At 56.6% G+C, this 26,239-nt stretch overlaps 1 protein-coding gene across 3 annotated transcripts in view; it reads right to left on the bottom strand.

The window, feature by feature from the left end:
• Window positions 1-9,256: 9,256 nt before the first annotated feature.
• The window catches only part of FOXP4 (forkhead box P4), a 60,062-nt gene continuing 43,079 nt past the window's right edge, over window positions 9,257-26,239 (bottom strand). For all 3 annotated transcript variants that reach the window (XM_051638936.1, XM_051638935.1, XM_051638937.1), the window contains 12 exons: window positions 22,459-22,606; window positions 21,733-21,937; window positions 21,346-21,450; window positions 18,812-18,899; window positions 16,916-16,999; window positions 16,225-16,426; window positions 16,045-16,121; window positions 15,752-15,853; window positions 11,354-11,475; window positions 11,160-11,226; window positions 10,880-11,046; window positions 9,257-10,658 (listed from right to left, as the gene is read on the bottom strand). In XM_051638936.1, coding sequence (XP_051494896.1) covers window positions 10,514-10,658; window positions 10,880-11,046; window positions 11,160-11,226; window positions 11,354-11,475; window positions 15,752-15,853; window positions 16,045-16,121; window positions 16,225-16,426; window positions 16,916-16,999; window positions 18,812-18,899; window positions 21,346-21,450; window positions 21,733-21,937; window positions 22,459-22,606 — 1,512 coding nt within the window. In that variant the 3' untranslated portion in view covers window positions 9,257-10,513. The remainder of the gene's footprint in view (window positions 10,659-10,879; window positions 11,047-11,159; window positions 11,227-11,353; window positions 11,476-15,751; window positions 15,854-16,044; window positions 16,122-16,224; window positions 16,427-16,915; window positions 17,000-18,811; window positions 18,900-21,345; window positions 21,451-21,732; window positions 21,938-22,458; window positions 22,607-26,239) is intronic.

The following is a 26,239-nucleotide window of genomic DNA, read 5'->3' as shown; positions in this document are numbered from 1 at the left end:
TCCTGCCACAAAAAAGCCCTTTTCTGTGCACCCTTGTTATTGAGGGTGAAGCACTGATTGACACCATAATGCCCCATCCCGGGGGAGGTCACCCCAGCACAGGTTCCCCCCCCAGGAGCCAGCGGCTGGATCCTTTCCTTCACCTGCCACAGCTCCCAGGCTGCAGCCCCAGCAGGACCCGGCCAGCTTTGCACAAGGATTCATTAAAGCCAGGTCCAAGCCTGGAACTGGCCGTGCTGGTGATGGCAAATGGGGCCACAGGGTGTGCCGGCCCAGGCGGGCCGGGAGGCAGAGCCTGTGAGTCACGCCGGGATCCCAGCAGCTCCAGGAGCTGCTGCTGCACATTCCTCCCTGTTTACCTGCTCAGACACCCTGAGCCCAGCTCACCCGGGCAGACGCTCCTCCCAGGCAGCCCCAGAGGATGTGGCACCACTGGTGCTTGGTGCAAGAAGGACCCAGCAATCCTGGGATTGCCTGGGACCTAGGGAAGGAGGAGGGTGATGCTTTGCCACGGGGAGGATGAGCTGGGTACCTGGGTGCCCTGTGCTTGGCTGAGGCCACGAGGCTGCAGAGCTGGGTGGGGATTAGCAGCACGTTTCCTCTGTGCTGACAGCTGTGCCTGATAACCCACCAAAAAAAGAAAAAAATTAAAGAGGACTTGGGAAGCTGAGACACAGCTCTAGTGGTTCAGGATCAACCCCCTGTGCAGCCCTGGTTTGGAGGGGGAAAGGGGCTCACAGACCCTGGTGGGAGCTGTGCCAGGCAGGGAAGGGCTCTGAAGTTTTTGGGGTAGGAGAGCAGTGGGGCTTTACTCCCAGCAACACCAGGGCCTGGGTGTTGCCAGCCCCACGGGCCATCCCACTGAGCCTGCTGTGTCCTGAGCAGGAGCACACAGCACCACTGCCCCTCCAAATGGAAGGGATCACAGAATTGTGTGGGTTGGAAAAGACCTTTAAGGCCATCAAGTCCAACGGCTTCTACGCGTAGAGATCCAACCTCGCAAAACAAGTCTGTGCCCTCCTTTCTTCCACCACCCATGTCCCTTTGCTGCCAGGCAAAATGCTGCCCCCCTACCTGCTCCTGGTGCCCTGGGGTTCTGCCCTCTCCCTTCGAGCCTGGGCAGGATACATCCCATCTTGGCACAGCAGGATGATGGCTGTCAGGGTGCCTGCTGCCTTCACCCCAAGCTCAGCCCTCCTCTGCCACCTCCTTGCTGCCTCCTCCCACTGGGGATTCTCTCCCACGTTCATTCAGAGGCGAAATTTGGCAAGGACAAGCTGAGGGCAGCAGGGGCCCAGCCCTCCCCAGCCTTCCCCAGCCTCTCCTGCTTCGCAGGGACAGCTCAACACGTCACCGGCAGCATCTGGCGGAGCGAGTGGCTCTCCCACGAAGGACCCTGGAAACAAACAAACAAACATCCCTCTGCTTTGCATCCCTGTTGCCCAACAGTGATGAACCAGCCTTCAGTGCCCTCCCTCGCTGCAGGGCTGCTGGACCCTGGGCATGGTGATCCCATGGGACTCCAGCCCCATCTTTGTCCCGGAAAGCTCTGGGGATGGAGGTGATCAGGGGGTGTGAATGAGCCTCGTCTCTCGTGGGAGTTACAATTTGTTCAGCTGTGCCAAGTACCCAGTATGCTAAGAAGAGCGTTTCTTCCCCCAAAGAAAAAGTATTTGTGTTCCCCAAGGTGTTGTCCCCTCTAAAGAAAACTCCCCCCAAGAGGTTTCAGCAGGAGGCTGGGGCTGGCAGGAGAGGAGCTGGGCACATCCTGCGGTTAATCCTGCGGTGATTACACCCGGATTAATCCAGTGCTACACCCAGGACTGCTGCACCCTGTGGAACGCTGTGGGAGCCGGCTGTATTTTGGAAAACAAGGCCATTTCTGTAGGTGTGTGACTGAGCTGACCCACATTCACAAACCCTGGCAGCAGCCACCCCTCCGAGCTCCTTGGCCGCCAGACGAAATCCACCCCAGTCCTCCCAGCTGCCTCAGGCTCCTCGGGGGGAGCAGGGTCTGTGTCCCATCACCCCCGCAGCTGCTGCTTCCCCTTCACCCCAGAGCTCCCCATCGCCAGGGCTGGGGAAAAGGGAGGGAGCAGAGATTGAAACCAGCGAAAAAACCCACCTCCCTGACCCTCCCGTCTCCCCCGATTTAGCCCTGAGCCTCGACTTTGCAGTTCAAAGGAGGGGGTTTTGCAACATTCCCGGCATCTCTCCCTCGGCAAAAACCCTTTGCAGTTTCGAAAGAAAAATAAATAAAGAAGAGAAAATGCCTGCAATCCCAAACCAACACAACAGCAACAACAATTTAAAAGAAAAAGCACCGAGCCCAAGCACGGCGTGTGGTTAACCTGCCATGAATGGGGCTGTAGATTTCAGCCTCAGCACAGAGCTGGGCTGTGCAGCCTGGGCTGTGTTTGCTTAGGGTCCAAGCCATAACCCCCTGATCTGTCTAGCATCATTACCAGGCTCTGGGCTCACACAAAGTCTCTAAACAAAATAACCTTCTCAAACCCTTCCGTGGGGAGAGGGCGCGGGGGGAGGAGAGGCACTGGGTTTGCAGTGAATGACCCCACTGTTTGAGATTTTCTGCTAAAAGATTTTGATGAGTCACGAGCTATTTCTGTAAATAATAAAAAAAAGAAAAAAGGAAAAAAAAAGAAAAAAGGAAATGGACTTTAAAATAAATAAATAAATAAATAGGGGGCCCCATGAGCATTCATCTTTTGAAGATGGAAAAATTAAAGACTTCCCCCCTCCCTTCCAAGCCATGCTTTGTCCCTGGGGGGTTGTGAGCAGGCTGCTATTCTGGGGGGGGCAGAGGAATGCAAGGGTCTGGGGAGCATGTCTGAGTGGCCCCACCACTGCCACCCATTGTGGCTGCTCTTGGGGGGCTGCTGGGGACCTCAGCTTGGGGGGTCCCCTCCTGATGCCATGTCCCAGCTGAGCAGGAGATGTAGCATCATTTTTGTGGGGAAGGAAACTGAGGCACGAAGAAGGGCACTGCTGAGGAGGATACGGGTGCATCCAGGGATGGGGAGGTGACAGCAGCACCATCCCTGCACAGGGACAGTGTCTCTGGGGCTGATGCTCAGCATGTTTCTGGGCAGGTTCAGAAGAGCAGATTTGGTTTTGGGGTGGGGGTGACCACCTGCTTTGGCTGCCCTGGAAGGGGTTCCTCATCATGGCGGGGGTTCCCAGCCACCCCGGGGCACTGCAGGCAGTCAGATCTTGCTGCAGGCACCAATAAGGCCCCTTTGTCTTCCCTCCCCATCCTGTGGTGGGGGGACCTGCAGCCCTGATGGTCCAGGTTTCTGTACAGAGGCTTTCAGAGAGGCTGAGGTGGCAGCAGTGGGTGCTTACACCCAGCCAGCACCCACCCTTCCCATTCCTGGTCTTTTCCCTCCTGGCCAGTGAAGTCACAATTATTCTTCCCACTGCTTTTGGAGACACCCAGTGCAGGGGGCTCAGCCCCTGGCCACAGCTTGTGCCTTGCTCCAGACACAATGTGATGCTGGTATTATGGTCTCTCCGCAGGGAATAACATCCCTGTGTGAGGGGCAAGAGAAAAGTTAAATCAGCTGCACAAAGTATATTGGAGGGCTGTTCTTCCAGGAACTCCTCCAGCAGCCTCCAGGCAGGGCCCTCAGGTGCTGCAGGAGTCTCCAGCCCCACCGAGAAACTGGGGAAGCAAAACAGGTGCAGAAGGGAGGTAAAAGCAGGGTGAAAACCCACTGGGATGGGTGATCATTGCAGAGCAGAGGGCTCTGTGTGTGCCCTGGTCCTGGGGTAGGGGGGATTCAGACCCATGGACCACTGACCTCCCCTAAGACATCAGCAGCTCAGTGAGGAGAGCAAACCTCAGAGCCAGAAAGCTTTGGCCACAACCCTTCCTGGCCCTGGTTGTTGCAATTCCTTAACGCTCACTTTGGAAAAAAACCCAGCAAACCAAACCAAAACCAAACTGACCACAAACACTCCCTCCTTCTTTTGTTCTTCTGAAAAGCCGTGCCAGCTTGATGCCCCCAGCTGGGGGCTCTGCTCCCGGCAACAAACCCCAGGCTTAAGGGATATGTGAAACTCTGCTGGATTTGGGGCAAAGCATGGAGCTCACCAGGGCTGGGGTGGTGGTGGTGGTGGGATCCTTCAGGATATGGGCTCCAGAGCACCAGAGAGGGAAGGGGAGCAGAGGGGTGGCTGCCTCCTGCCACTGTTTTGTGGGTGCATGGAGCTGCTCTGCAGCCAGGAGCAGACGGGGAGAAGAGGGTGGTCCCAGTCTCTTCCCCCCACCCATGTACTGGTTTAGCAATCAAACCAAGGCAGCTTTCATGTCCTTATCAAGAGGAAAAAAAAAACCACACATCAAAAAAGAGAAAAGAAACAAGAAAAGAAATATTCTAGTTTAAAAGTTAAAAGCTCTTTCTCCAAGTGTTAAATCCATCAAAGCCACATGCTCCCCCAAGTGACTGACCCTCTGTGCTCTCCCTGTGGGAGCTGCTGGAGAATGGGGACATTGGCCTCTCTGCCTTTTGTGCACCCATGGGTGCTGGCTCAGGCCCCCCCTGGGCCCACCCCCCGGGGTGAGGGGCTGGTGGAGGCACATTCTGGGCACCCCAGGAAGCCACCGGCGAGCTGGCTGTGGTTCCAGGAGCTTTGGAAAAGGGCCACTGGAAAAAAGATTAAGCAAGTTTGGCTGAGATGGAGCAGCAGAGGGAAAGGGGATGTAACAGACTATTAATATTGGCAGGGTCTAGACACAGCTGGGAGGCAGCCAGCAAGCTGGGCTGCCAACTGGGGGGCTGCAGGGAGGCCAGGGCCCGCAGGGGTGGCTGGAATCTGCTCTCTGCCCTGTCCTGTCCTCATCCCTGTCCCCTGTGCTGCTGCAGCTCTGGCTGGGACTCAGAGCAAGGATATTAAAGAAAAAAATAATAAAAGAATGCAATAGCCAAAAGCTCCTGATGGTGAAGCCCTGATGCCCTGGGAAGTCAATACCCTGAGGGGGTGCCAAAACTTCACTTTTTTTTTTTGTTTTGAAGGGGCAGATATTGAGGCTGCAAACCTGGGCCTGCTTTTGGAGCCTCGATGAGCACCAAGGTCTTCTGAACAATCCTCCAGTCCCCTGGCTGTGGGTACTGAGCCACTGGGAAGCTGCCTCCTTGGTCGTTGTTGCCCCAGGGAGAACTGGGCTGTTGCTCCATCCCAGCTGCAGGAGCCAGGCTCTGCAGAGGGCTGGCAGGGCCCTGTCCTGCCACCAGCACTTCAGGGAAAATTCCAGCACTTTCCAGGTTTCCGGGATGCAGTGTCAGCACCTGGAGAGGTCGAAGGCACCGGGTGGGTGCTGCCAGGTCCCCTCTTTGTGCCTCTGTCCCCCTGGGGCTTGGAGGGGATTGTACTTGAAACCCACGCGCGTGTCCCAGCTCCCCGTCAGTCACCAACCAGAACAGAGGCAGCCAGCACAGCAGCAACGATAGGTAATTTATTTTATTGCATTTTATAATGCCATTGTCCATACAGATTACATGCAGCTAGACCTACTGTACAAGGGTTTACCGTCTGCCAAAGCAGACACACGGAAGTTCAGAGTACAAATACACAGCAAGGCTATTTCCTTTATACAGCACGAGGGAGGCGGCAGCAAAGGCGGGAGGAAAAGGGTCACTTTATACACGTCCTCCCTCCCCTCCACCCTCCAGCCCCCCTCAAACCTCGTCCCACCTCCCCAGCATCCCCTTCCCACCCAGTGCCAAAGAGGACTGGGAAAAAAAAGAAAGGGGGGGGGGGGGGTTGGAATTAGGAGAAGGTTGTGGGCACTTCCCAGGGGATGGGGATGCTCCCAGCCTGGGCATTTGTGTCCCCCCATCCCCCCCGGGGCCATCACAAGCAGCCTTGGGAGCAGAGGGTCCCCAAGCCTCTGGCTCTGGCCTGTCCCTACCTTCCCCAACTCTTCCAGGACAAAAACCTAGATCCAGGGAGATCCTCTTGGGCGGTGAGGCTGGCCAGGTGTGTAAACAAAGCAAAGAAACCCTTTGGTTTAATGCAGGTTTAGCTGCTGCTTTCCCTTCACCTCCCCAGCAGCACCCCAGTGCTACCAGCACCCTTCCCTTCAAGCACTGGTTTCTGACCCCCTTCTCCCCAGGCTCTACCCATTCAAACTATTCGGGGTGAAAAAAAAAAAAGCAAAATAAAGAAAAAATGTGGAAAACTGAGTCATTCCTTCAGTGAAAGATACCAGAGAAATGCCTTTACTTACAGAGAGGTGCTCAACCCTTCCCCTCACAGAACTACTTGGGGGTGAGGGGGAAAGAAATGGGAATAAAACAAAAAGAAAATCTAGAAAAAAAACCTCAACAACCCAAAAGAACAATTCCTGTTGGTAGGTTTAAACCCAGGATATATATATCTCAATATATACAGACATACAATTCTGCCACACATCATGTTTGGTCCTTTATCCTTCCTCCTCCCCCCTCCCTGCCTCTGGCCTGTGATTGAGGTAAGATGCACAGAATTTTGTTAAAATTCAAACCAGCAAAAAATAAACCAGAGGAGTGAGTGGGGGGTGAGTGCAGGCAAGGCCAGGAGGGAACACAGCACCTGGGTTCAGCGAGGACTCTGCAGAGGCAGCTGGGCTGGGCAGGGGGTAAGAGAATGAATTAAAATTTACCCGAGTATCAAACTGGGCACGTTTCCCATGAAATTCACCCACCACGATTCCCATTACAGCAATGGTCAGGGAAGATGCATCACCTGCAGCCACAGGATTTCCCAAACCTGTGCATGTGTTTAAAGAAAAGAACCTCCTTTTTATTTCTATATTTATTTTTATATATATATATATATATATATATATAAAATATATATATAATATATATAATATATATATAATGTTCTTCAGAGCCAGGATGGTGGCTAATGACCTATAGGAAGGTGGAGGGAAAGGTGCCAGGTTGTCCTCAGGGAGGCTGGGGGTGATGGAAGGATGGTATACAGGGATTTTGGCTGGGCCCAAGGGGCTCTGGAGGCATTTTGGGGTTGTCCCAGCTCTGGGAGGCATTTTGGGGATGTTCGTACCTCTGGAAAAGCTTTAAAAAAAAAATAAATCCCCCCCTGAGCTGGAACTGCTGTGGGTGCAGGAGGGCTCGCTGGGTGTGCTTCCTGCCTGGACCACTGGGATTTTGCTCACATGTAGAAAAACAACAGGGGGTTTGTAGAGCTGCTAAAAATGAAGAGCACGAGGAAGGGGAGGAGAAGGGGCCCAGGAAGAGCAAACACTACTGAACCAGTGATCCCAAACTGGTCCCAAGCACAGACCCGTGGATGTGAGGAAGGACCCTCCAGTGAAGCATCCCCAGCAGTGGGGGGAGCCGGGGCTGCAGCACCCACCACCCACCAGCACAGCAGCTCCTGCACCCATGGGAGCCCCTGCAGCACCAGCTGTGCCCTCCTGCATAAGGTTGCAAAACCTCCTGTTCCATGGAAAGCATGAAACACACCAGTACTCGTAGTGCACCACTATGAGGCCACATCATTCCCAGTCCAAGCCCAGGTGGTTCCTCCCCAGGGCCACCAGGATGTCCCAGACACAATGCAGCAGCACAAAGGGTGACAACCAGGTGCTGGCATTGCCATAGAGAGCCACAACCACCCCTTGGTGGGAGATGTGACCCAAAAACCCAAAAGCCTGGATGGAGGGGGGCGATTCCCTCCCCGAGGGTCACCAGCAGGCCTGGGGGGGCTGCACCCCAACATCCCTCCCTGCTCCTTCCTACAAGTCAAGCAGCAATGAGCAACACCAACCTCCCTCCAGCAACACCTGCCTGCAGCAGCTGTAAACTTGGTTAGAATAATAACTTAAAATGAAAAGACTGGAAAAGAAAAAATAAAAGAAGGAAGGAAGGAAAGAAGGAAGGAAGAAAGGAAGGAAGAAAGGAAGGAAGGAAGAAAGGAAGGAAGAAAGGAAGGAAGAAAGGAAGGAAGAAAGGAAGGAAGAAAGGAAGGAAGAAAGGAAGGAAGAAAGGAAGGAAGAAAGGAAGAAAGGAAGGAAGAAAGGAAGGAAGAAAGGAAGGAAGAAAGGAAGGAAGAAAGAAAGGAAGAAAGAAAGGAAGAAAGAAAGGAAGAAAGAAAGGAAGAAAGAAAGGAAGAAAGAAAGGAAGAAAGAAAGGAAGAAAGAAAGGAAGAAAGAAAGGAAGAAAGAAAGGAAGAAAGAAAGGAAGAAAGAAAGGAAGAAAGAAAGGAAGAAAGAAAGAAGCAAGCATTTGGGGAAAACACGTGGAGCCTCCGACTCCCACGGCTGCTTCGGAGGTGGGAGTTTGGTTCGTGCTCCCCAGCCCGGGCAGGGTCTCTGGTGTCCGGCAGAGCCTGGAGGGAGCCAGGAACGAGCCGGGAGAGGCGGGAGGGGCAGCGCGGGGGGTCGGCAAAGCTCCTCCCTGCGCTCATTCCGGCAGCAGCGATGGAGGGAGATCCAGCAAAGCCGGGGCGAGTGGAGACACCTAGTGAAGGCTGGGCCCAGCACCGCGGGGGGGAGCGGGTTCCACAGGATTTTCTGGGATTTTAGGGAAAGGGCCTCTCTGCAGGACCAGCTGGCAGGGGGGGATTGTTGGTGACTTCTGTTAGTAGCCCCCAGCAGGCTGTGCATCCCCCCTGGGGTGGCTCCTGCTCCCCAAGGGTCTCGATGGCTGCAGGGGTAACCAGGGTCACCCCACCTCCGCAGGCACCTGGGTACCAAGGATGCAACAGGCAGTGAAAGGGATGTGCTGGGGTGACCCGAGGCATGGGCTCGCCCTGGGGACACGTGCCACAGGGCTGAAAGCCCCCTGGGGACATCATAGAGGTGACACATGGGGACACACAAGCACAACCTGCCAGGACCCACAGCTGAATGTTGCATTTTCAACCCAAAACAAAGCTCCTGGTACCACGACCCTGGCATGGGGCTGGGGGCCATGTGCTGGGGCAGCCCCCACTGCCAGTGTTTCATCCCAGAGCACCAGGCACAGGGAGGGATGGAGCAGCACTCAGGATGGCTTCAGGAAAGCCTGGAGCTGGGCTCAAAAACAAGAGCAGCTCCACATCCATCTGAGCAAGTCCCCTGAGATCCCGCTGAGTGCCAGCACAGCCAGAGCACCAGCCCAGCCACGCCAGGAAAGGTGCTGGTCCCTGAGGCCAGCACAGGAGAGGCTGCTGCTGCCAGCTGGGAGGAGCCCAGCGCAGGGTACCCACATCACCACCACGGAAAGAAAGAGCAGGGAGCAGAGGGCTGTTTGGTTGTGTTGTTCTCATTATTATTAATTTTTTTTTTTTTTTTGGCATCAATACCATCTGTTCACCTGAACTACGGACCTTCTGCGTCTAAAAATCTTTTGGTATCTTCCCATCTGGATGCACACACACACACACAAAAGGATAACAAAAAGGAAAAGATGGAAGCAGGAGCCCTGGTGGCAGCAGGCTCAGCTCGCCGGCCACGGCCAGGATCAAGGCCGTGGGGTTTCACCGGGGTCGGCTTTGCTGCCTCCCTGTGCCATTGCCCGTCCTCAGAGAGCTTGTCCTGGCTTCAGAGGAGGAACTGGGAGTGCAGGGGACCAGGGGCCTTTCCCTGAAGTGGAAGTTAGGCCACCAGCCATCCACAAATGCACTGGGAGAGGTGTCGCCTGCTGCAGCTGATGTTGACAGGAAGCAGGGAGCTGTGTCCTCGCTGCCCAGAGCTGGCAGGTGGCTGGGGACAGTTGTCACTGCTGGGTGCCATCTGCCCCAACACCAGCAGGACTGGGGGGCTCAGGGAGGGCAGCCAACCCAGGGTGGGCTGCTCTGCTTGCCAGATGGTTTAGCAACCTGCTGGAGGTGACAAAGCAAAGGGGACAAAGTCCCACCAATGCGACAGTCCTCGTCCTTCCCCAGCCGCGAGAACGATGCAAGCCCAACATCCAGACCGTGGCAGAGGACTCGTCCCCATTTCTGCTGTTTCTTCCCCCAAAGCTGGGTGGAGGCAGCATGTGGGCAGGGTCCACGGTCCCTCCTAGTGCAAAACCCACTGGGGGATGGAGAGACCACGGCGGGTTCCTGCCGTTGCCTTCCCTCCCCAGGGCGGTCGCTGGCAGAGCCCGGAGCATCACCAGGTGGCAGAGCAGAAGAGGGGACAGAGGTGCCTTCCACGTGCCCGGGGAAGGAAGGAGGGACCATTTCAGACAGAAACAACCTACCATCCTCGTTCACCAGTCACTAACCAAGGGAGAAGGGGAGAAAAAGTCCAGCTCTTGGGTTTTTGCTTCTCGTGTCATCCCCCGCGGCAAGGGTGGGTCAGTCACTGGGGCGGCGGCGCGGGGCAGTGGGGAGCGTGAGGGACGCGCCGTCAGCAACAGGTTGTTGCACCAAGGAAACCCTTTTGCTCTGTGGAAGTGCCTTTAAAAAAGGGGTTAACGCCGAAGGTCACCTTGGGGAGGTGGGAGCTATCGCTTGGTCTCCGGCCGGGAGGGTGGGAAGGGTTTGCCCCTCGGTGGGGAGGAGGAAGGGGTCCTTAGGACAAGTCTTCCACCGGCAGCTCCTCCTCCAGGTCCCTGTCGTCGGGAATCGTCACATTCTGGTTGGTGGTGGCCATCAGGGAGACGGGTCTGCTGTCATCCTCTGCCTCAGCTGGTTCCTCCTTCACGTGCACTGGATGGCTGTGGGGAGGGAAGCCTTTAGCCTTGGGGAGATGGTCCCTTTGGTCACAACCCCACCAAGCTTTTGCTCCAAACCCCCTCCTTCCTCACGCTGCTCCTCACCCAGGGGAAAGGAGCCACAGGAGGCAACAAGCAACTCCTGATGTGCCACCATCCTTTAGCTCCAAACCCTCCAGCAGCCCAGTAATGCCCACCAGCCCCTTGCCCCCAGCCAGGCTGACCTGTACTGCTGCGGGGACAGGCGGGGGCTGTTGCTGCCATTGCTGTTGACCTGCTCCACGGTGCTGCTCACGTCGTCGTGGCCCACGTGCAGCATCCCGCTGGCCGAGCTGGTGTTGATCATGGTGGGGCTGTTCAGCAGTGGGAAGCTGCTCTCTGCCAGTGCAGCCTGCAACACAAAGAGGCATGGAGGATGTGAGACCATGACAGAAAATGGGATTGAGGACTGGTGAAGGTTTAAGTGCCCCTGCATCCCCACCAGGGATGGGATTAGGTCCTTACCTGGTAACTTGCATTAAGTGCTCCGTAACCGAGTCCTGAAATCATGTTTTTGACTAAAGTTGGACTCCTGCAGAAAAAGAGAAAGTGGAACAATGCTCAGCTGAGCCCTTCTGGACCAAGGACAAGGGGTCTGGGGGCAGAGGTGAGTGTCAGAGCAGCTCCCAGGCAGTCTCCCATAGGAGCAGAGGACCCACCCTGTCATCTTTGGTGGCCTTCGCTTTTGGTACTCGTGCTCGTCGACAGTCCAGACGGCTCCCTTGACGTTCTCCACGCGCACGAAGCACTTGTGCAGGCTCAGGTTGTGGCGAACAGCGTTCTGTGGGCAGAGAGGGCAGGAGAGCTCACTGGCACGTCCCTCGCCCCCTGCCCGGACCCCTCCTCTTCCTCCCTGTCCTCCTCCTCACCCAGCCCCTGCAGGTCCCTATGGTTCCAGGCTGTCCCGGCCATGCCCACCTTGTCTACAGCCAAACGCTCCGCAAAGCCACCCGGGGATGCTGCAAACACTCGCTCACCCCCTCAGCACTGAGAAGCTTCAGGAGTTGAGGCCCTGAGCTGCACATGGGACATGACCCCATTTTGTGGCCCTCGGCCAGACATTGAGGAAGATGGGGACAGCATGGGACAAGGGACAAGCCACACCATCAAGGACCCGGGAGCAGAGCCACCCTCTCCACCACAGCTCGCTCGGTGATGCTCAGCAAAGCCAGCTAATCTTTTCCTTTCTTTTTCTTTCCCCCACCCTCCCTTTTTGGCCCTTTCCCTCCCTTTCTTCTTTACATCGACCATCTTTACATTTCTAAATGTAAAATAAAGAGACACACACGTAGGCAGACAGCGCAGCCCCGAGAGATACCAGCTCCCTTTTCCCCTTCCAACTCCCTGCCATTTGCTACTGCCCCTATTTCATTACCAATTTTAATTTGCCTCTAATTAAATCCTGTGTATTTTTCCGACTCACTTGCTAATCCATGAGGGAGGCAGGAGGCTGGAGTGGAATCTCTCCGAGCTATAATTACAAAGGGCCTAATCACGCCGGGGCTCTGCCTTTGAATAAATTTCCTTGCATTAAGGTTCTCAGATTCTCTGCCTTGCAAATGAGAATGACCCCAATTTCAGGAAGTTGGCCTCGGAGGGTTTTTTTTTTAAATTTTTTTTTTTTTTTTTACTTCGAGTCCTGATTCGTGATGAGAGACTAATTCGTTACGCTAAAACATTAACAGCAATTTAAAAGGTCGAACAGGGGCTGTATAAACAAAGGAGCTGGCCAACACAACAAGGCAAAAGGAGACACAAGGACTGAGCCCCCTCTGTGCTGGGAAGTAAGAGTTCCCAGAAACTCATCACATCGCACTGAACCCCCTTTTGCTTTTCATTTAGGACAAAACTAAAGATGGGCTCCTTCCCTTGACCTCCATCCATCCATCCATCCATCCATCCATCCATCCATCCATCCATCCATCCATCCATCCATCCATCCTTTGTGCCCGCTCCAGTGTCCCCAGCTGTGCCACTGTCTCCCACGCTGCTGTGATGGCCCCAGTGAGAGCCAGGTCACACACTGGCCAGCAGTGGGGACAGGAGAGCCAGCCCAAAGAGGAAACTTTACAAGCTCCCCAGAGCTGGTTTGTGGGGTGAGAGATTCATGCACAGTTGGTGCTGTCTGATGGGAACTGGGAACCCCTGAGTCACACCAGAAACCTGCTGGTCAGCAGCTGACCTGGCTCCTCAGGTGATGCTGGGTGTGGGGCAGAGCTGGGTCTCCAGGGACCAGCCCATATGCTCTGGCTAGGACATGCCTTGTCCTGGGGACTGAGGCATCCCTTGTCCTCAGCCCCTGGGCTGGCATCACCCAGAGAGGAGGGTCTGGTCACACTCAGCACTGGGCAGACATCTCAGGGAGCTGGAAGCCAGTGGGAACCCCAGACACCCCTGTACTCTCAGGCCAGTGATGGAGCAGGATGAGCCCCCAAGCCCAGCTCTGTACTTGCACCATCTCTCTGCCCATTCCCGGGGGTCTAAGGTTCATCTGTGGCTGGGTTGTTCACTGCCCTTGAACCCCTGTCCTCTGGCCAGCAAACACAGAACTTCCTCCCCTGGCCTGGGCTGGATCCTGCCCTGCGCTCCCCTTCCTCCTTCCTGTGCACACTCGGGACTCCTCGTCCAAACAAAGCCCTGATTAAAGGCAGAAGTGTGGCAAAGCTGAAACCTTTCCTGCACACAGAGACACAGCCCTGGCCTGGCAGCCCCCATGTCCCCCCTCTCCCCCCAGTGACAACCCCTGCTTCCAGGCACCAGCAGGTACGTGTTTGCAAAGGCAAAAGAGGAGATAAAATAAATCCTAGCACTGGGAGGATGTGATTCTGCATCACCAGAGCTTGGGATGCCCCATCCCCAGGGCTGGGTGACAAGCAGGGTGCTGGCCCCAGGACACAGAGGAGGTGCTAGGCAAGATCCCGCCCAACATGGGACTCCTCCCCCCCATGCCAGGGGATGGGTCCTTGCCTCATCCTAACGTGGTTTTTGTATTTCGACAGAGTATTTGTTCAGTGCCAGACTTGGCTGCTCTGTTTGCTTCTCATCTTTGTCTTTTCTAATGATGTTTGCTTTACACCCCCAGCCCTGCTCCCTGTGCCGTGCTGGGGGGCTCCCCGTGGACCCCCACACTGCACTGCTGTGGGAATGGGGCACCCACCTTGGCCCCCTGCACCCCTGCTCCATCCCAGGGGGAAGCTACAGCAGGAGATCAGGGAGAAGCTGCAGCAGAAATGATGGTTTTCCAAAGAGTGGAATTACATTATTTTTTCCTGTGTATCCCCCTCCTTCCAAAGAAGCCTGGTCTTGGACACTGAAAGTTGTGAAGGGAGTCATGCACCCCCCCAGCTCTTTGTAACCCCCTACCACATTTTTTGGTGGTGGAACAAGCAAAAATAAAGAGGAAAAAAAAAGGGAACCAGAAGGGCTGGGGGAAGCCCCTCTGAGACATCAACTCTGCCCTTGGGTAACACAGGGTGTGGCGTAGTCACAAATGAAAAAAAACCTAAATATTTATTCCTTTCAGCTAGTAAAAAGGAAGGAAAAAGGCATTTTCACCTGCCTTTATTCCACAGAAAGGGAGACTGAGGTATGGAGCAGGAAGGAGGCTGCCCTGGATGGCTCCTGCTCTGCCCCGTGGCAAGACACTGTCCTGAGAGCATTGATGGCATCCCTGGGCTCTCTGCCCCAACACTCCCCATCATTTCCCACCATCTCCCCAACCCGGGGGATGTCCCAAAGGCCCTGGCTGGGGCAGTGGGGCCAGCAATGACCCCAGGGATGCTCCCAGGAATGATCCAGGGATGCTCCCGGGGATGCTCAGCTTGCAGTGCCTCCCGCGTGCCGTGAGGGGGACTCCAGACTGACGCTGGGCCACGGGCAGCACCAAAAATGGCCCAGGAACCTCCCCTCCCCAACTGCTCCTGCCCTGCTCCCTCCCACCACCATCCTCCCACTTGGCAGGCAGGGATGCTCGGGATGGCCCGTGCCAAAGCCAGGGCCCACCCACAGCACTTTGGAGCCAAAACGTCTGTTACTCACCCAAAGTTTGCTGCAGAGAAGCAAACCCCTGCTGCAGGCAGCTCCAATCTGCAGCAGCAACACACGGGGGCCCTGGGCTCCAGAGTAACAACAGATCCTTCCCTTAACCCTTTCAAAATGCTCCATCTCACTTGCAACTCACTTATTCTAAATTTTTTCTTACATGTTAGTCTCCCTCTGTCCCTTTGCTGCTTGTTACCCTGAGCAGGACAATGCTGTGTCTTAGTAAAATACGTGCAGCAGGAAACAATAAATAAATCCTTCCTGGCCAGGGCAATAACTGCTCCTTCTCCCAACCACTCCTTTCCTCTCAGATGGCTTTTCTCGCTTCTCTCAGATGTGGTGATTTCTAAACAACCAAGGCAGGAGCAGCCCCAGTGCCTGGGCACAGCCTCAAGACACAGCCCCAAAACACACACACATCAGCCCAGGCCAGTGACAAAGGCTCCTCGGTGCCAAAACCTTTCCCCAGTACCTACCTACACAGCACCAACCCCGGGTGGGGGAGCTGAGGGGCACAGGCACCTGCTTGTGGTCCCACAATAGAGCCACGGGTGGTCCCCAAAGCCATCACCACTCTGTCCCCACAGACCAGCACCCCTATCTGCAGCCACCACTGAGACCTGCAGCACCTTCTGTTTCCAGCATGCTGCCCACCTCCAGGTTATCATTCACCTTGTTTGCTATCTCAAATGTCTCACTCTTTTCTCTGCCCTTCTCCCTGCTCTGCTCTATCCCCAGCTCCCCAGAAAGCCCCGGGTTTCTAAAGCACAGCCCTTTGCTGCACCCTATTGCATGCATGATGTGTCCCTAGAGACCAGGGATGCATTTTAGAGGGCAAAAACGTGGGATTTATCCACACAATAATTTCCTGCACCATTTCAGAGCTGTGCAATGAACTGGTCCTTTACCACAGGTGCCCGGATAAGCTGGACCATCTCCTGCAGCCCTGGGTGGGATGAGGTGAACCCTGGGTGGGACGGGGTGAGCCCCACAGCACTGAGCAGGGCTGCTCTCACCTTCCAGGTGGCTGTGTTCCTCCGGAAGTAGGCAAACATCCGTGTGAACCAGTTATAGATTTCGTTCAACGTTAGCTGCCTGTCGGGGGTCTCCAGGATGGCCTGGGAAACCAGAGAGGGACAAGAGCATCAGTCGCTACACCCTGTTCGAGTTTGATACCAGGGACAAGGGGCAGAAATGGGGGCTCAGCAGGTGTGGGAGCTCCCTTAGGACTGAGGAGCTTTGCCCAAGGTGCCCTGCGGACAGGTCTTGGGGTGCAGAGCTGAATCCCGAGGTGTGGGGAGCCACTCACCTGCCGGATGAGCGAGGCGTACGTGAAGGGCGGTCGGACATCGGCGTTTTTGTAAAACTCGTGATTCTGTGCAAGTTCTGGAGAGGGGACAAGAAACAAGAGGGGCAGGGGGTGAAGGGACCCACTTTGGGAATCAGGAACCGTGCAACGGAGGGTGCTGAGCCCCACCCTGGAGCTCACCTGAAGATATTGGGGTGCAGAACTTCTCCGAGTTTCTCCTGCGAATGGGCCCCACGTTGTGTAAAGTGGAAGAGCTGATGACGGAGGGGCCCTGTCGCAGGGGGGTGATGGGCGCCGTGGCAGAGGTGGGGGGATGAGGTAAACCATCGGGGAACGTGTCGGAAGTGCTCTTGGAGAGGGTGGCACTGGAGACCAGGTTCAGCTGCATGGGAGGGCAGAAGGTTGGGCAAGGCCCCGGCACGCCGGCAGCTCGGCGGGGCTGAGCGAGCTCAAGCTGCAAAGGAGGAAGTGAAGGGCTTGCAGGGGGAAACTTGCTGGGTTGGGCAGGGATGGGATTCAACCATGGGATGGGGATGCAGCCACCAGAGAGGATGCGACTGTGGGATGGGATGCATCCATGGGAGAGGGTATAACTTCTGGGATGGGATACACCCATCACAAGTCCGAGCTGGCAGAGCAGCACAACATGCTGACACAGGCTATGTTTCACTCCTGATGCCCTACGCCAGCACAAAGGACCAGGCTACATGTGCTAGAGCATGGTCAGGGCATGTCTGTCCTGGAGAGCCCATGCAGGACTGTGGTGACCATGTGCAGGGCATGGAGGGGACAGCACCCAGCAGCGAGGGGAAAAGGGGGGGGAAAGGGTGGCTGCCAGGACATACGAAGGCAGGAGGGGACACACGCTTACAGGTTGGCTGAAAGGCTTTGGCTCTGAAGGTCTCATGTGAAGATGGGCCATCATTGCTTGGAGACGCTCGCTCTCCTTTGCCAGCTGTGGGAGGCAAGAAGCAGAAGGGAGCAGTCAGGCAGTGCTGGCAGTCACCGTGGAGGTGCCACCTCCTGCCTGATGCTGAGCCCTCCTGAGAGCCTCGGCAGGACTGTGACTCTGCAGGGGTGCTCACGGGGGGGGCACCAGGGCTGCCGCTGCTCCAGCTCCACCTGTTCAGCCAGTGCTCTGGGTCCTGGTCCCCGTTCCCTTCACCTTCCTCCAGCCTCTGCCATCTCCTGCTCACCAGCAGCTCCCTGTCCATCCACCCACCCCTCTGTCCATCCATCCACCCATCTACCTGGACGCGCAACATCGCTTTAATTGCGCACTCCCGCCTGTTTACTCCCCAGAGTGCAGAGAAGGGTGAAATATTCACTGTGGCACCAGGAGAGATTTTGAGCTGGGACCAAGGCGATGGGATCTGACACCTGCTCCCTTCCCGTCACCTTCCCTTTCCACCACCACCCCTCAAACTCGGGGCTCAGCCACATCCCCACATGCTGCCAACTCCCGCCCAGCCAAACCCCCTCCTCAGGCAGGCGCTGGAGCCAGGAGCTGAGTGAGGAAGGAGTTAAAGGCAGGAGCCTGAGCAGAGTTTGCTGCAAGTTTGGAGCAGCTCGGGTGCTTTCTTGCTGTCGTGGTGCTCATTAGAGCTGACAGGTCTCCCCTCGTGATGCAGACGCTCTCCACCAGCACAGCGGGGGCTCTGCGCTGAAAACTTTATAATTGGTAGCTCTGGTGGCAGGTTCTCCTCTCTGCACACACAGCTTTCTGCTCGCCCTTCAGCTTCTCTTTTTTTTTAATTTTTTTTTTCCCCCCCTTTTCCCTCCCCTCTTTAAGCCCCAGTAATTGCTTTCAACCTCTCGCTCTGGCGAGGGAAGGGGAGCAGGGATGCAATCATGCAGCTTCGCAGCCTCCCCTGCCGAGGTTTTGCTGTGTCCCCCCTCCCCTTTGCTCACACTCTGACTGCAGGCTCCCAAGGCCACCACACTTGGTGGCCTTCTGCCCCAGGGCTGCATCCCCTGCCACGGTGCCCATTTCTGAGCACAGCAAAGGGACAAAACCACCTTGAGCTCCTGCTCTTGGCCCAACAGCTGGGCACCCAGACCCTGCCATGGGGGTCTCAGTGAGCAGCCCCCTGACAGACATCCCTGACCCATCCTGCTTTCCTCCTTGACCACTTTGAAGTCCCAAGATAAAAACTCTCCATTTTCCTCCCATTTTCCCTCCTCCCTTCTCTATTAACCAAATTACACACAACACGAGGGAGTTGGAGACACTGGGAAAGGTACTATTTAAAGAACTGGCTTTCCAAAAATAGCATCCCTGAAGTTGGGCTCCAAAGACCATGCTCAGCCACCAAAATAAGTGACCTGGTTTCCAGAGAGCCCAGAAGCCCTGTGGCTCTGGCTGAGGCAGAACATCTGGGCACAAGGGCTGGGGCACAGCTCCCATCCCCCCAGGCAGCATGTGCCTTCCAGACCTGTGACATCTCCTTGTACCCAAAGGGACACTTTAGGCAGGAGGAATAGCTAGTCCCTCCAGCCTTATCCTAATTTTGCAGGGGTGCTGGTACGGGAGAGGGAAGCAGTTTGAGGGTCCCAGAGGTCTTGACCTCCAGGACGTGGCACATGGCCAGCACTCCTGGGAAGGATGATGAAAATGAGCTCCCTGGGGTGGCTAGTTATTTCACTATGGTCCCTGACCTTGTTAACCACCTCCTGCAGAGAGCAGCCAAGGCACAGCACATGGATTTGGAAAGGAGATTGGAAAGCTTTTTAAGCCCATGTCCTTGGAGGCTGGTGCAGTACCCACCTGTATTTCCAGCTGCTGTACCACTTGCATCTGGACTCGACACTGGGCCGTGCTTCGATCATCAAGTGCATGTTCTGTATTGAGGTGTCTGGGGAGGAGAACATGGAGGTTTATGTCTGGATGTGCCCAAAATGTGGCCCCTCTGCTGGGGCCACACCTGGGATCAGCCCCAACATGCAAACATGAGGCACTGCCCATGCCAGGGATGCTCTGGCACTGCTGCCCAAAGTGCAATGAGCAGAAAGGAAACTGAGGCACGAAGGTGGCCAAGGAGACTGGGCTATGTCTCCTGCCAGGGCTGGAGGACGGCCATACACAACCAGCCCTGTCTGTGGTAGTCCCAGGGCAGGCCCATGGTGTTTAGGAGTAGCCAGTGGTTGATGGGAAGTCCTGGAGAAGGCTGCTGGCAGGAGACACCCAGGAGAACCCGAGGAGCAGGTTTCCAGGACAAAGGTGGCATTAGGAAGGTTTACTTACACCCTCTGAGGAAACCCCCAAAGGCAGAAGGTGACATTTCCAGGGTGCTTCTCATCCTACTGCTTTTGTACCTTATGTTTATAAGGTACTTTATGTTTGTAAAGCACAAGGACCTTTGCTCCTCACTGCCCTCCCACTTTCTCAGGGAGGGGAAGGACACCTGGCAGAGGTGAGCAGCAGGTGACAGGGATGCCACTTGCTGCAGAGCCAGGGACATCCTGGCATTGCCTTGTGGGTGTCCTCACTCCTGGACCCAGCAAAGCCGCAGCCTGGGGACACATCCAGCCTTGAAGATGTCACACATCTGGGCCAGATCCTTGCTGAAGTGAGTGCAAACCTACGGGGTCCTCAGTGGGGGAGTGGGACAGGTTGGATAGGGACATTGGGTGGCAAAGCAAACTACCAGGGCCACCCCAGGAACACCCCTAAAGGTGGCACCCGACACTGGGAAACACACAGGAATCCCAGGGCCGTGGGCCAACATTCTCCAGCACCAAGACTGAGATATTTCTGCTGAGACATCCCAGGAGAAGGTGCCTCAGGATTATCTACCCTCAGTCCGGATGTGGAAGACGGCGGGAGTCTCACCCAGCTGTTTGTGAGAGACTTCCAGCCCCAACTTGCACAAACAAGTTGGGTAACTGGGACCAGCTGCCAAGCCTGTACGTGAGCAACCCCTGCCAGTGCCTCAGCTGGCTCTACAGGGCCACGGCTGGACCCAGCCCCAGCTTCTCCCTGCACAGCAGACCCAGAGGACAGCTCTTCCTCCAGGGAAAAGCTATCCAGAGCCTAGGCTGTGCTGAGCAGGGATGGAAATGTCACCCACCAACCCTCCCAGGCCTCCCATAAGCCACTGCTCAAAGGACAAGCTGCCACTTCCCACGCCAACGCTGAAGCTTTCCAAGCTGCTCCATGGAGGTGATGCTCAGAGGAGGCTCAAAGCTGGTGCCTGGACTCAAAGCAAGGTCCACACTGCAGCTGGGCCCAGCCTCTGTGAGCTGGAATGCTTCCGTCTGTCTGTCCCACGCCTCCATACGTGCTGATGTGGGCAAAGAGGGGACAGAAGGACAGGAAGCTCACTCCTGCGAGCACCTGGTGTGCTTAGGGGAGCAGGCAGGTGGGACAGGGGGACCCTACAGCCCTGGCCAGCACAGCAATGCACCCCCAGCACCACGACCCGGCCCTGGCCATCCCAGATCCAGCTTCCAAACTGGAGCTTGCTCATCTGCCCCATGCCATGTAAACACGCTCGGAGAAGCGGGAGGAGATGCTGTATCTGGGTTCACCCCGTGAGTCAGCGGCAGAGAAAGGAGGACGCAGGAGCCTGACTCATTCCCTCGCTCAATGGCCACTAAGCAACGCTCCCCCAGGCTGCTTCATCTACAAGGCTTTTCCCAGCTCCTTCCCAGGGAACGAGGAGGCCGGCGCAGTCCAAGGGATGCTCCCACTGGATCCAGCCCTGAGTGCAGGGCAGCGGATGGGACCGGTTTGTAAGAACCCAAAACCTGGCTGCCGGGGAGCGAAGCGCGCGCCGGCGCGTCTCGGCCGCTGAGCAGACAGCCAGAGAGACGGGGCTGGGGGGGGGGGGAGGAAGGAGCAAGCAAGCCCGTCAGTTCCTTCTGATGTCTTTGCTAAAAATCCCAGCTACAAAGAGATCTAATTGCAAATGAACTAATTAAGTAAACCTCTGACGAAGCGTGAAAACAATTTGTTTGACCCTGACGCTAGCAGAGGGCTCCTCGACAGCGGAGTTAATCAGTCAGCGCCGGAGCCCACAAGCAGTGTCAGCGGGGCTGCCGCGCCGCCATCTGCTTCCTCCCCTCCTCTCACCCCCCAGGAGGGGAGCTGCAAAATCCCCTCTCCTGCTGCCTGCCCGCTGCACTGGGTCTCTTCTCCTCTAGCAGCAACCTCTGGTGTTTTCTACTTCCGCATGTAGACCCCCAGCTCAGACAGACTTTGGGGTGTCTGGACCTATTTTCAGGGTCTCCCCACTCCCCACGTTGTCCCAGCTCCTCCTTCCTCCAGAAAAATCTTCCCCAAAAAGGGGAGCAACTTACTTGACAAACTGTCCCAAGTCCTCACAGAGGGTTTCGCAGCCAGGCCACTTGCACTCTCCGTGGCCGTAGAGTGGGTGGGAGCTGGGGGTCTCTTCATGGGAAGAGCTACAGAAGACAGAGAGGGACTGTCAGATGGGGCAGCCACAATGCTCCATTGTTCCCATGCCCAGCCCTCGGGGACCCACTGGAGAACCTTTAGCAATGGCTCCCTGTCTTCCATGCACACAGCAAAACAGTGACAGGACTTGTTTATGGGGTGGGCAGAAACCCCTCCAACCCTTCCAAGCCCTCCCAACACTGTTGCCAGCCCCATGGGTGACAGATCCCAGCCCCTTCCACCCCTCCAGGGGTAAAAACACAAAGCCCTGGGGCCCAACCCAGCTCTACCTGTCCCTTCTCGGCGTGTGCATGGTGCTCTGTCCATTGGGCAGAGGGTGATGGGAAATGGGAGGCGAGACCTTGGCGGCTGAAAACGAGGTAGAGTTGGAGGTGTTGGTGGTGAGGTCGAGACCTTCTTGCTTAATGCTGTCCTCGACGGGCTGGGCGGCCGTGACCTCCTTCCAGAGCTGCTGGAGGTCTGAGGGACACACAGCTACAGAGTGGGGAGAAAGTGCTCACTGTCAGTGGGGAGAAGGAGCAGCACCCACTGGCACCATGCACCAGGCTGGCTCAGGACCTCCGGGCTCCCTCCCTGCCCAGCCAGTGCAGCCAAAGCTCAGGCACCCCAGGACAAACTGTGCACTGGGAAAACATCACCCGAGGCTGGGTGCAGCCCTCTGTGCTGGCAGCTGGGGGAAAGGCTGCAAACCCCCATCACGGAGTCCAAAACAAGCTGCCTGCAGAGCTGCACCCAGAGGGAAGGAGACCCCAGCTCCCCACACCCCAGCACCCCCCTGGCAAGAGGCTGCTGGAGACCCAATTCTGCACACACCCCAGCTCATACTCTCCTGGGCTACTCCAGCCATTAGCACAATCAGGCCCCAAACTTTAGACGGGCTCATCAAGAAAAGCAACACCCCAGCTGCCTCCCCAGCCCTCCCTCACCTGGAGTAGGAGAAGCTGCAGCCACAGGGTCCCCCCAGTGCACCCACTGTCTCGGAACGGGGTCCTTACCTTGGGGCAGGGTCTGCAGGGGCACAGTGCCCTGCCCCGGTGGGAGGCTCACCAGCCCCTGGCGCTGCAGGTTTAACAGGTGCTGCTGCTGGAGCTGCTGCATCTGCAGGAGCTGCTGCTGGAAGGCCAGCTGCTTGTTCCCTAACGGCTGCCAGGAGACAAAAGGGAGAAATCAAAGCGGGTTATTTCCAGCCTCGCAGCAGAAGCCTGGCAGGGGAGGCAGGGGCCCGGCAGCGAGCGATGCCGGGGGCGGTGGTCCCGTGTGCGCCCCTGTCCTGCTGCTCCTGCTGCCCGGCCCCTGCGCCGGACGGAGGCTTTGATCTGTCGGAAGAGGAGGGGAAGAAAAGGAAAGGGGAAGGGAAAAATAAAGCAGTGGAAAAAGAGAGGGAGCGGGCAGAGCCAGGGGCTTGTTCAGAGCAGAGACCCGGCTCTGCTTGCGAGGTGGGTGAACCTGCAAAGCTGAGCTGTGGGGTCCCATCACCGAAGGATAAGGGGCTCCCAGCACCCAAAACACATCCTAAGACTGATCAGAAGCGTAACACCATCTTTTTAAGGACACAGTCCCTGTTTGCAAAAAAATGACCATTAGAAGCCCTTTCTTAGTGGGGGGCAAAACCAACCATCCGCAGGGGAGCGGGTCTCCAGAGTTCCTGGCCCAGCAGCACCAGCACCAGTGCCCCCATCCCAACCACAAGCATTCCCCAGGTAGGTGACTCTCCTACCCACCCCCAGAAGCTGGCCATGCTCTGACGGGCATAGCCAGCCCTAAACTAGTTAGGCAGGATGGGTCCCTGGGGAGGCACCAAAAAATCCATGAGAATTAACTGAAGGGGAGAGAATTCAATTAGGGATGGGGACAGGCAGCTGCTAATCCGAGCCAGCCAGGAGAAGGGAGCTGCCCTGGGCCTGCCTGGCCTCATTAGCAGGGCAGGCATCTCCATAACCCCTTGAACCCCTCTGTTTGCACAGACGTTGTTTGCAGGTTGCAAGGGGCCAGGCTGGCAGGCAGTGAGCAGGCTGTGCTGGCCCGACCATCCCAGCAGCAGCCTGGCCCCTCCCTGTCAGCTCCCTTATTCCCAGCAAGAAAAGTGCTGGGGTCCCTCTCAGCAGATCAAGCCCCTGCCTTGGCAGAACACATTAGCCAAGCTTGTGCTCACTGCACTCATGAGTGGGGGCACTCTGCTGCCCCACTGCTTGGCCCAAAAAGAAGTATTTTCATGTCCATGTTCTTACTGATGAGCTCAACTTTAATAGGAAATGTCCTTTTATCATCTTCTGGTTGGTTCTGAGCATCACGGGGACTCAGGCACCTGGGGATTCCAGGGACCTGGCACAGCCCCACCTTGTTGTTGATGGTCCCCAAGGCTGCATCTGGCTCTCAGCTCAACAGGGAAGAGCAGACAGACTCTCCATGGCAAACTCAGCTCACGGCTTAGTTTGGAATCAGCACGTGCTGCTGTAACTGAAGCAACACCCTGGGCACCGTGGGATGCAAATGGGCCCCTGCAGATGCTGCAGGGCGAGGACGACCTCCAGGCCCTGCCCTGCAAAATCCCTGCAGTCTGCAACATAAGCCATGACAGCGAGTCCTGTCTAGGGCACAGTGAGAATCTAAATCTGATTTCTCAGCCTCAGAAGGATGGGGCAGGATTGTCCCCTCAGAGTCAGGTCCAGACCCTCTCTGGCTCTGCCTCAGTCCTGCACCTCTGATGTTTGATGATTAAGGCACAAATTGAAGCAATTTCTGCTCAGTGAAGAGAAATCCCTGCACTTGTCCTTGCTCCCAAGGAAGGTGCTGAGCCAGGAGGGCTTCAGGCCGTGGGGCTGGAGGGCACCATGGACCGTGATGGAGGAAAACAGGCAGGATGGACACACATGTCCTTGTCTTGGTTAGAAACGGCAGCTCAGATAGGATGGGATGGGAGGAGGGGATGGGATGGGCTTCTCCTCCTCTTCCCGTCTCTGCCAACGCCCTCCCCGGGGGCCCCGGGGCAAGCCCGGGCTCCTGTGAACACAGCCTCATTCATGGCACTTCCAGGCTGTGGAGCAGGAGGAAATAGGGAGCGGATGAAGTCATGAGGATCCCTAGGGCACATGGCCTGTGCCTCACAGCCCAGCTGGGCTCTCCTGACCTGGCCTCACTGGAGCTGCGGCCGGTGGAGTCTGACCCTCCCAGCTCCTCCTGCCCCATGTGTGGTTCTGGCAGGGACGATGCTGACCAGGTTGAACCTGCACCTTCACGTGCTTCAAATCCACATGCGCATCCTTCCAGCTTCACCAGACCATGAACACAAAGACCAACCTCAGGAATATGAGTCCTGGTGTCCAGTAGATGCAAAAAGGCCCAGGCTAAGCCAAAACAAGGATCAAATTCTCTCCAGGGAAGCCAATTTACCAGTCCCGAAAGAGTACACACTGCACTGCAGAACCAACAAACTGCACAAGCTCAAAACCACTGAATGGGATGGGTGAAGAAGTGCAGCACCCACATGCAGACCCACCCAAGAGCACCCATGAGCCTGGGTGCTCTGAGACAAAAGCTTGCCCTGGAGAAGGCAGGGCAGTGAGAGCCTGAATTTCAGCCCCAGTTATATCAAAAACCTCTCATCCAGCCATCACCCCATGTGCTCAGCCCTTGGCAAACCCCAGCCTGGCAAACACCAGCTGAGTCCCTCTCAGGGAGGACCCCCCAGCACCCACCAGAGGAGCTTGCTCTGTGTCAGGGATCCTGCATTTGGCTCTCACATCTCCCCATCCCAGTCCCACCTCCCGTCCCAGCACGGGGGCTCGGGGTCCGGAGCTTCGCCTGCGCTTGGCGTACATTAGACGCAGATGACTGGGTGCAGCTACCAGGGTAAGAGCTGCCGTCACTTTGATTTATGAGCACATCAGGAGGAGTTTCGACGTGACACGGGGGACTGACAGGAGCAGTTCATTAAGCTGACACCGAGGTTAGGCAGCAGGCAGCCCCCCTCAGCATCACCCCCCCTCCCCTGCCCCGCCAGACTCAGGAAAGGGACAAACCCCCTGTCTCCACCAGCTTTGGGTGCACACAGAGATCCACAGGATCCCAGAGGATATTGGGGTCTCTGCACCCAGATGCCACTTGCAGCAGCTGTGCTTGGAACGGCAAAGCGGCCAGGGACAGAGCGGGATGGCAGGCACTGGCTTCTCACTGCCTCTTGCCACGAGAGCAGGGGGCTGGCTGCCCAGAGCTGTCCCAGCCCTGTGCCACAGCTCCTTGTCCCCCCCACACCTCCTGACTCCCCCTATGCCCAGGATGCTGCTGGGGGCTGGAGGTTTGCCCTTGAACCCTAGTGCAGGAAAATGCTCTGGGCTGTGCTGCAGCTTAGCCTCATCCCGGCAGGATGCATGGATCAGCTGCCTTGCTCAGCCCCTTCCTCGCACTCCCCTCCGCAGCGCAGCTCCCGGCAGACGGTGGCCACAAAGCCCCCCCCCACCCCCCCCCCCCCCGCATCCTCTGGTACAGGATGCTGCCACCAGGCGCTTCCGACGCATTTCCATCCTCCGACACATTTCCATCCTCCACGCTCCCTCTTTTCCTGCTCTCCCCTTCCCCATGCCTGCCGGGGGACCTCCAGCCACGCTGGTTCTCCTGGGGAGATCTGAGCTGCTCCTCCATGAGATGCTGCTGCCTGCTCCTGGCACGGCGGTGACAGCACAAAGCCGTTCCCACCTGCTGATCCCCCTCCGCGCTCGCAGCCGAAGCTGCTGACTTACAATTAGACCGAGGCGAGTCCTTGAAATCAAGCAGAGGGAA

The sequence above is a fragment of the Apus apus genome, chromosome 23 (genome assembly GCF_020740795.1).
Source record: "Apus apus isolate bApuApu2 chromosome 23, bApuApu2.pri.cur, whole genome shotgun sequence".
In the NCBI taxonomy this organism is placed as follows: domain Eukaryota; kingdom Metazoa; phylum Chordata; class Aves; order Apodiformes; family Apodidae; genus Apus; species Apus apus.
The sequence above is the reverse complement of the archived record's forward strand: the minus strand, read 5'-3'. Positions and strand labels throughout refer to the sequence as shown.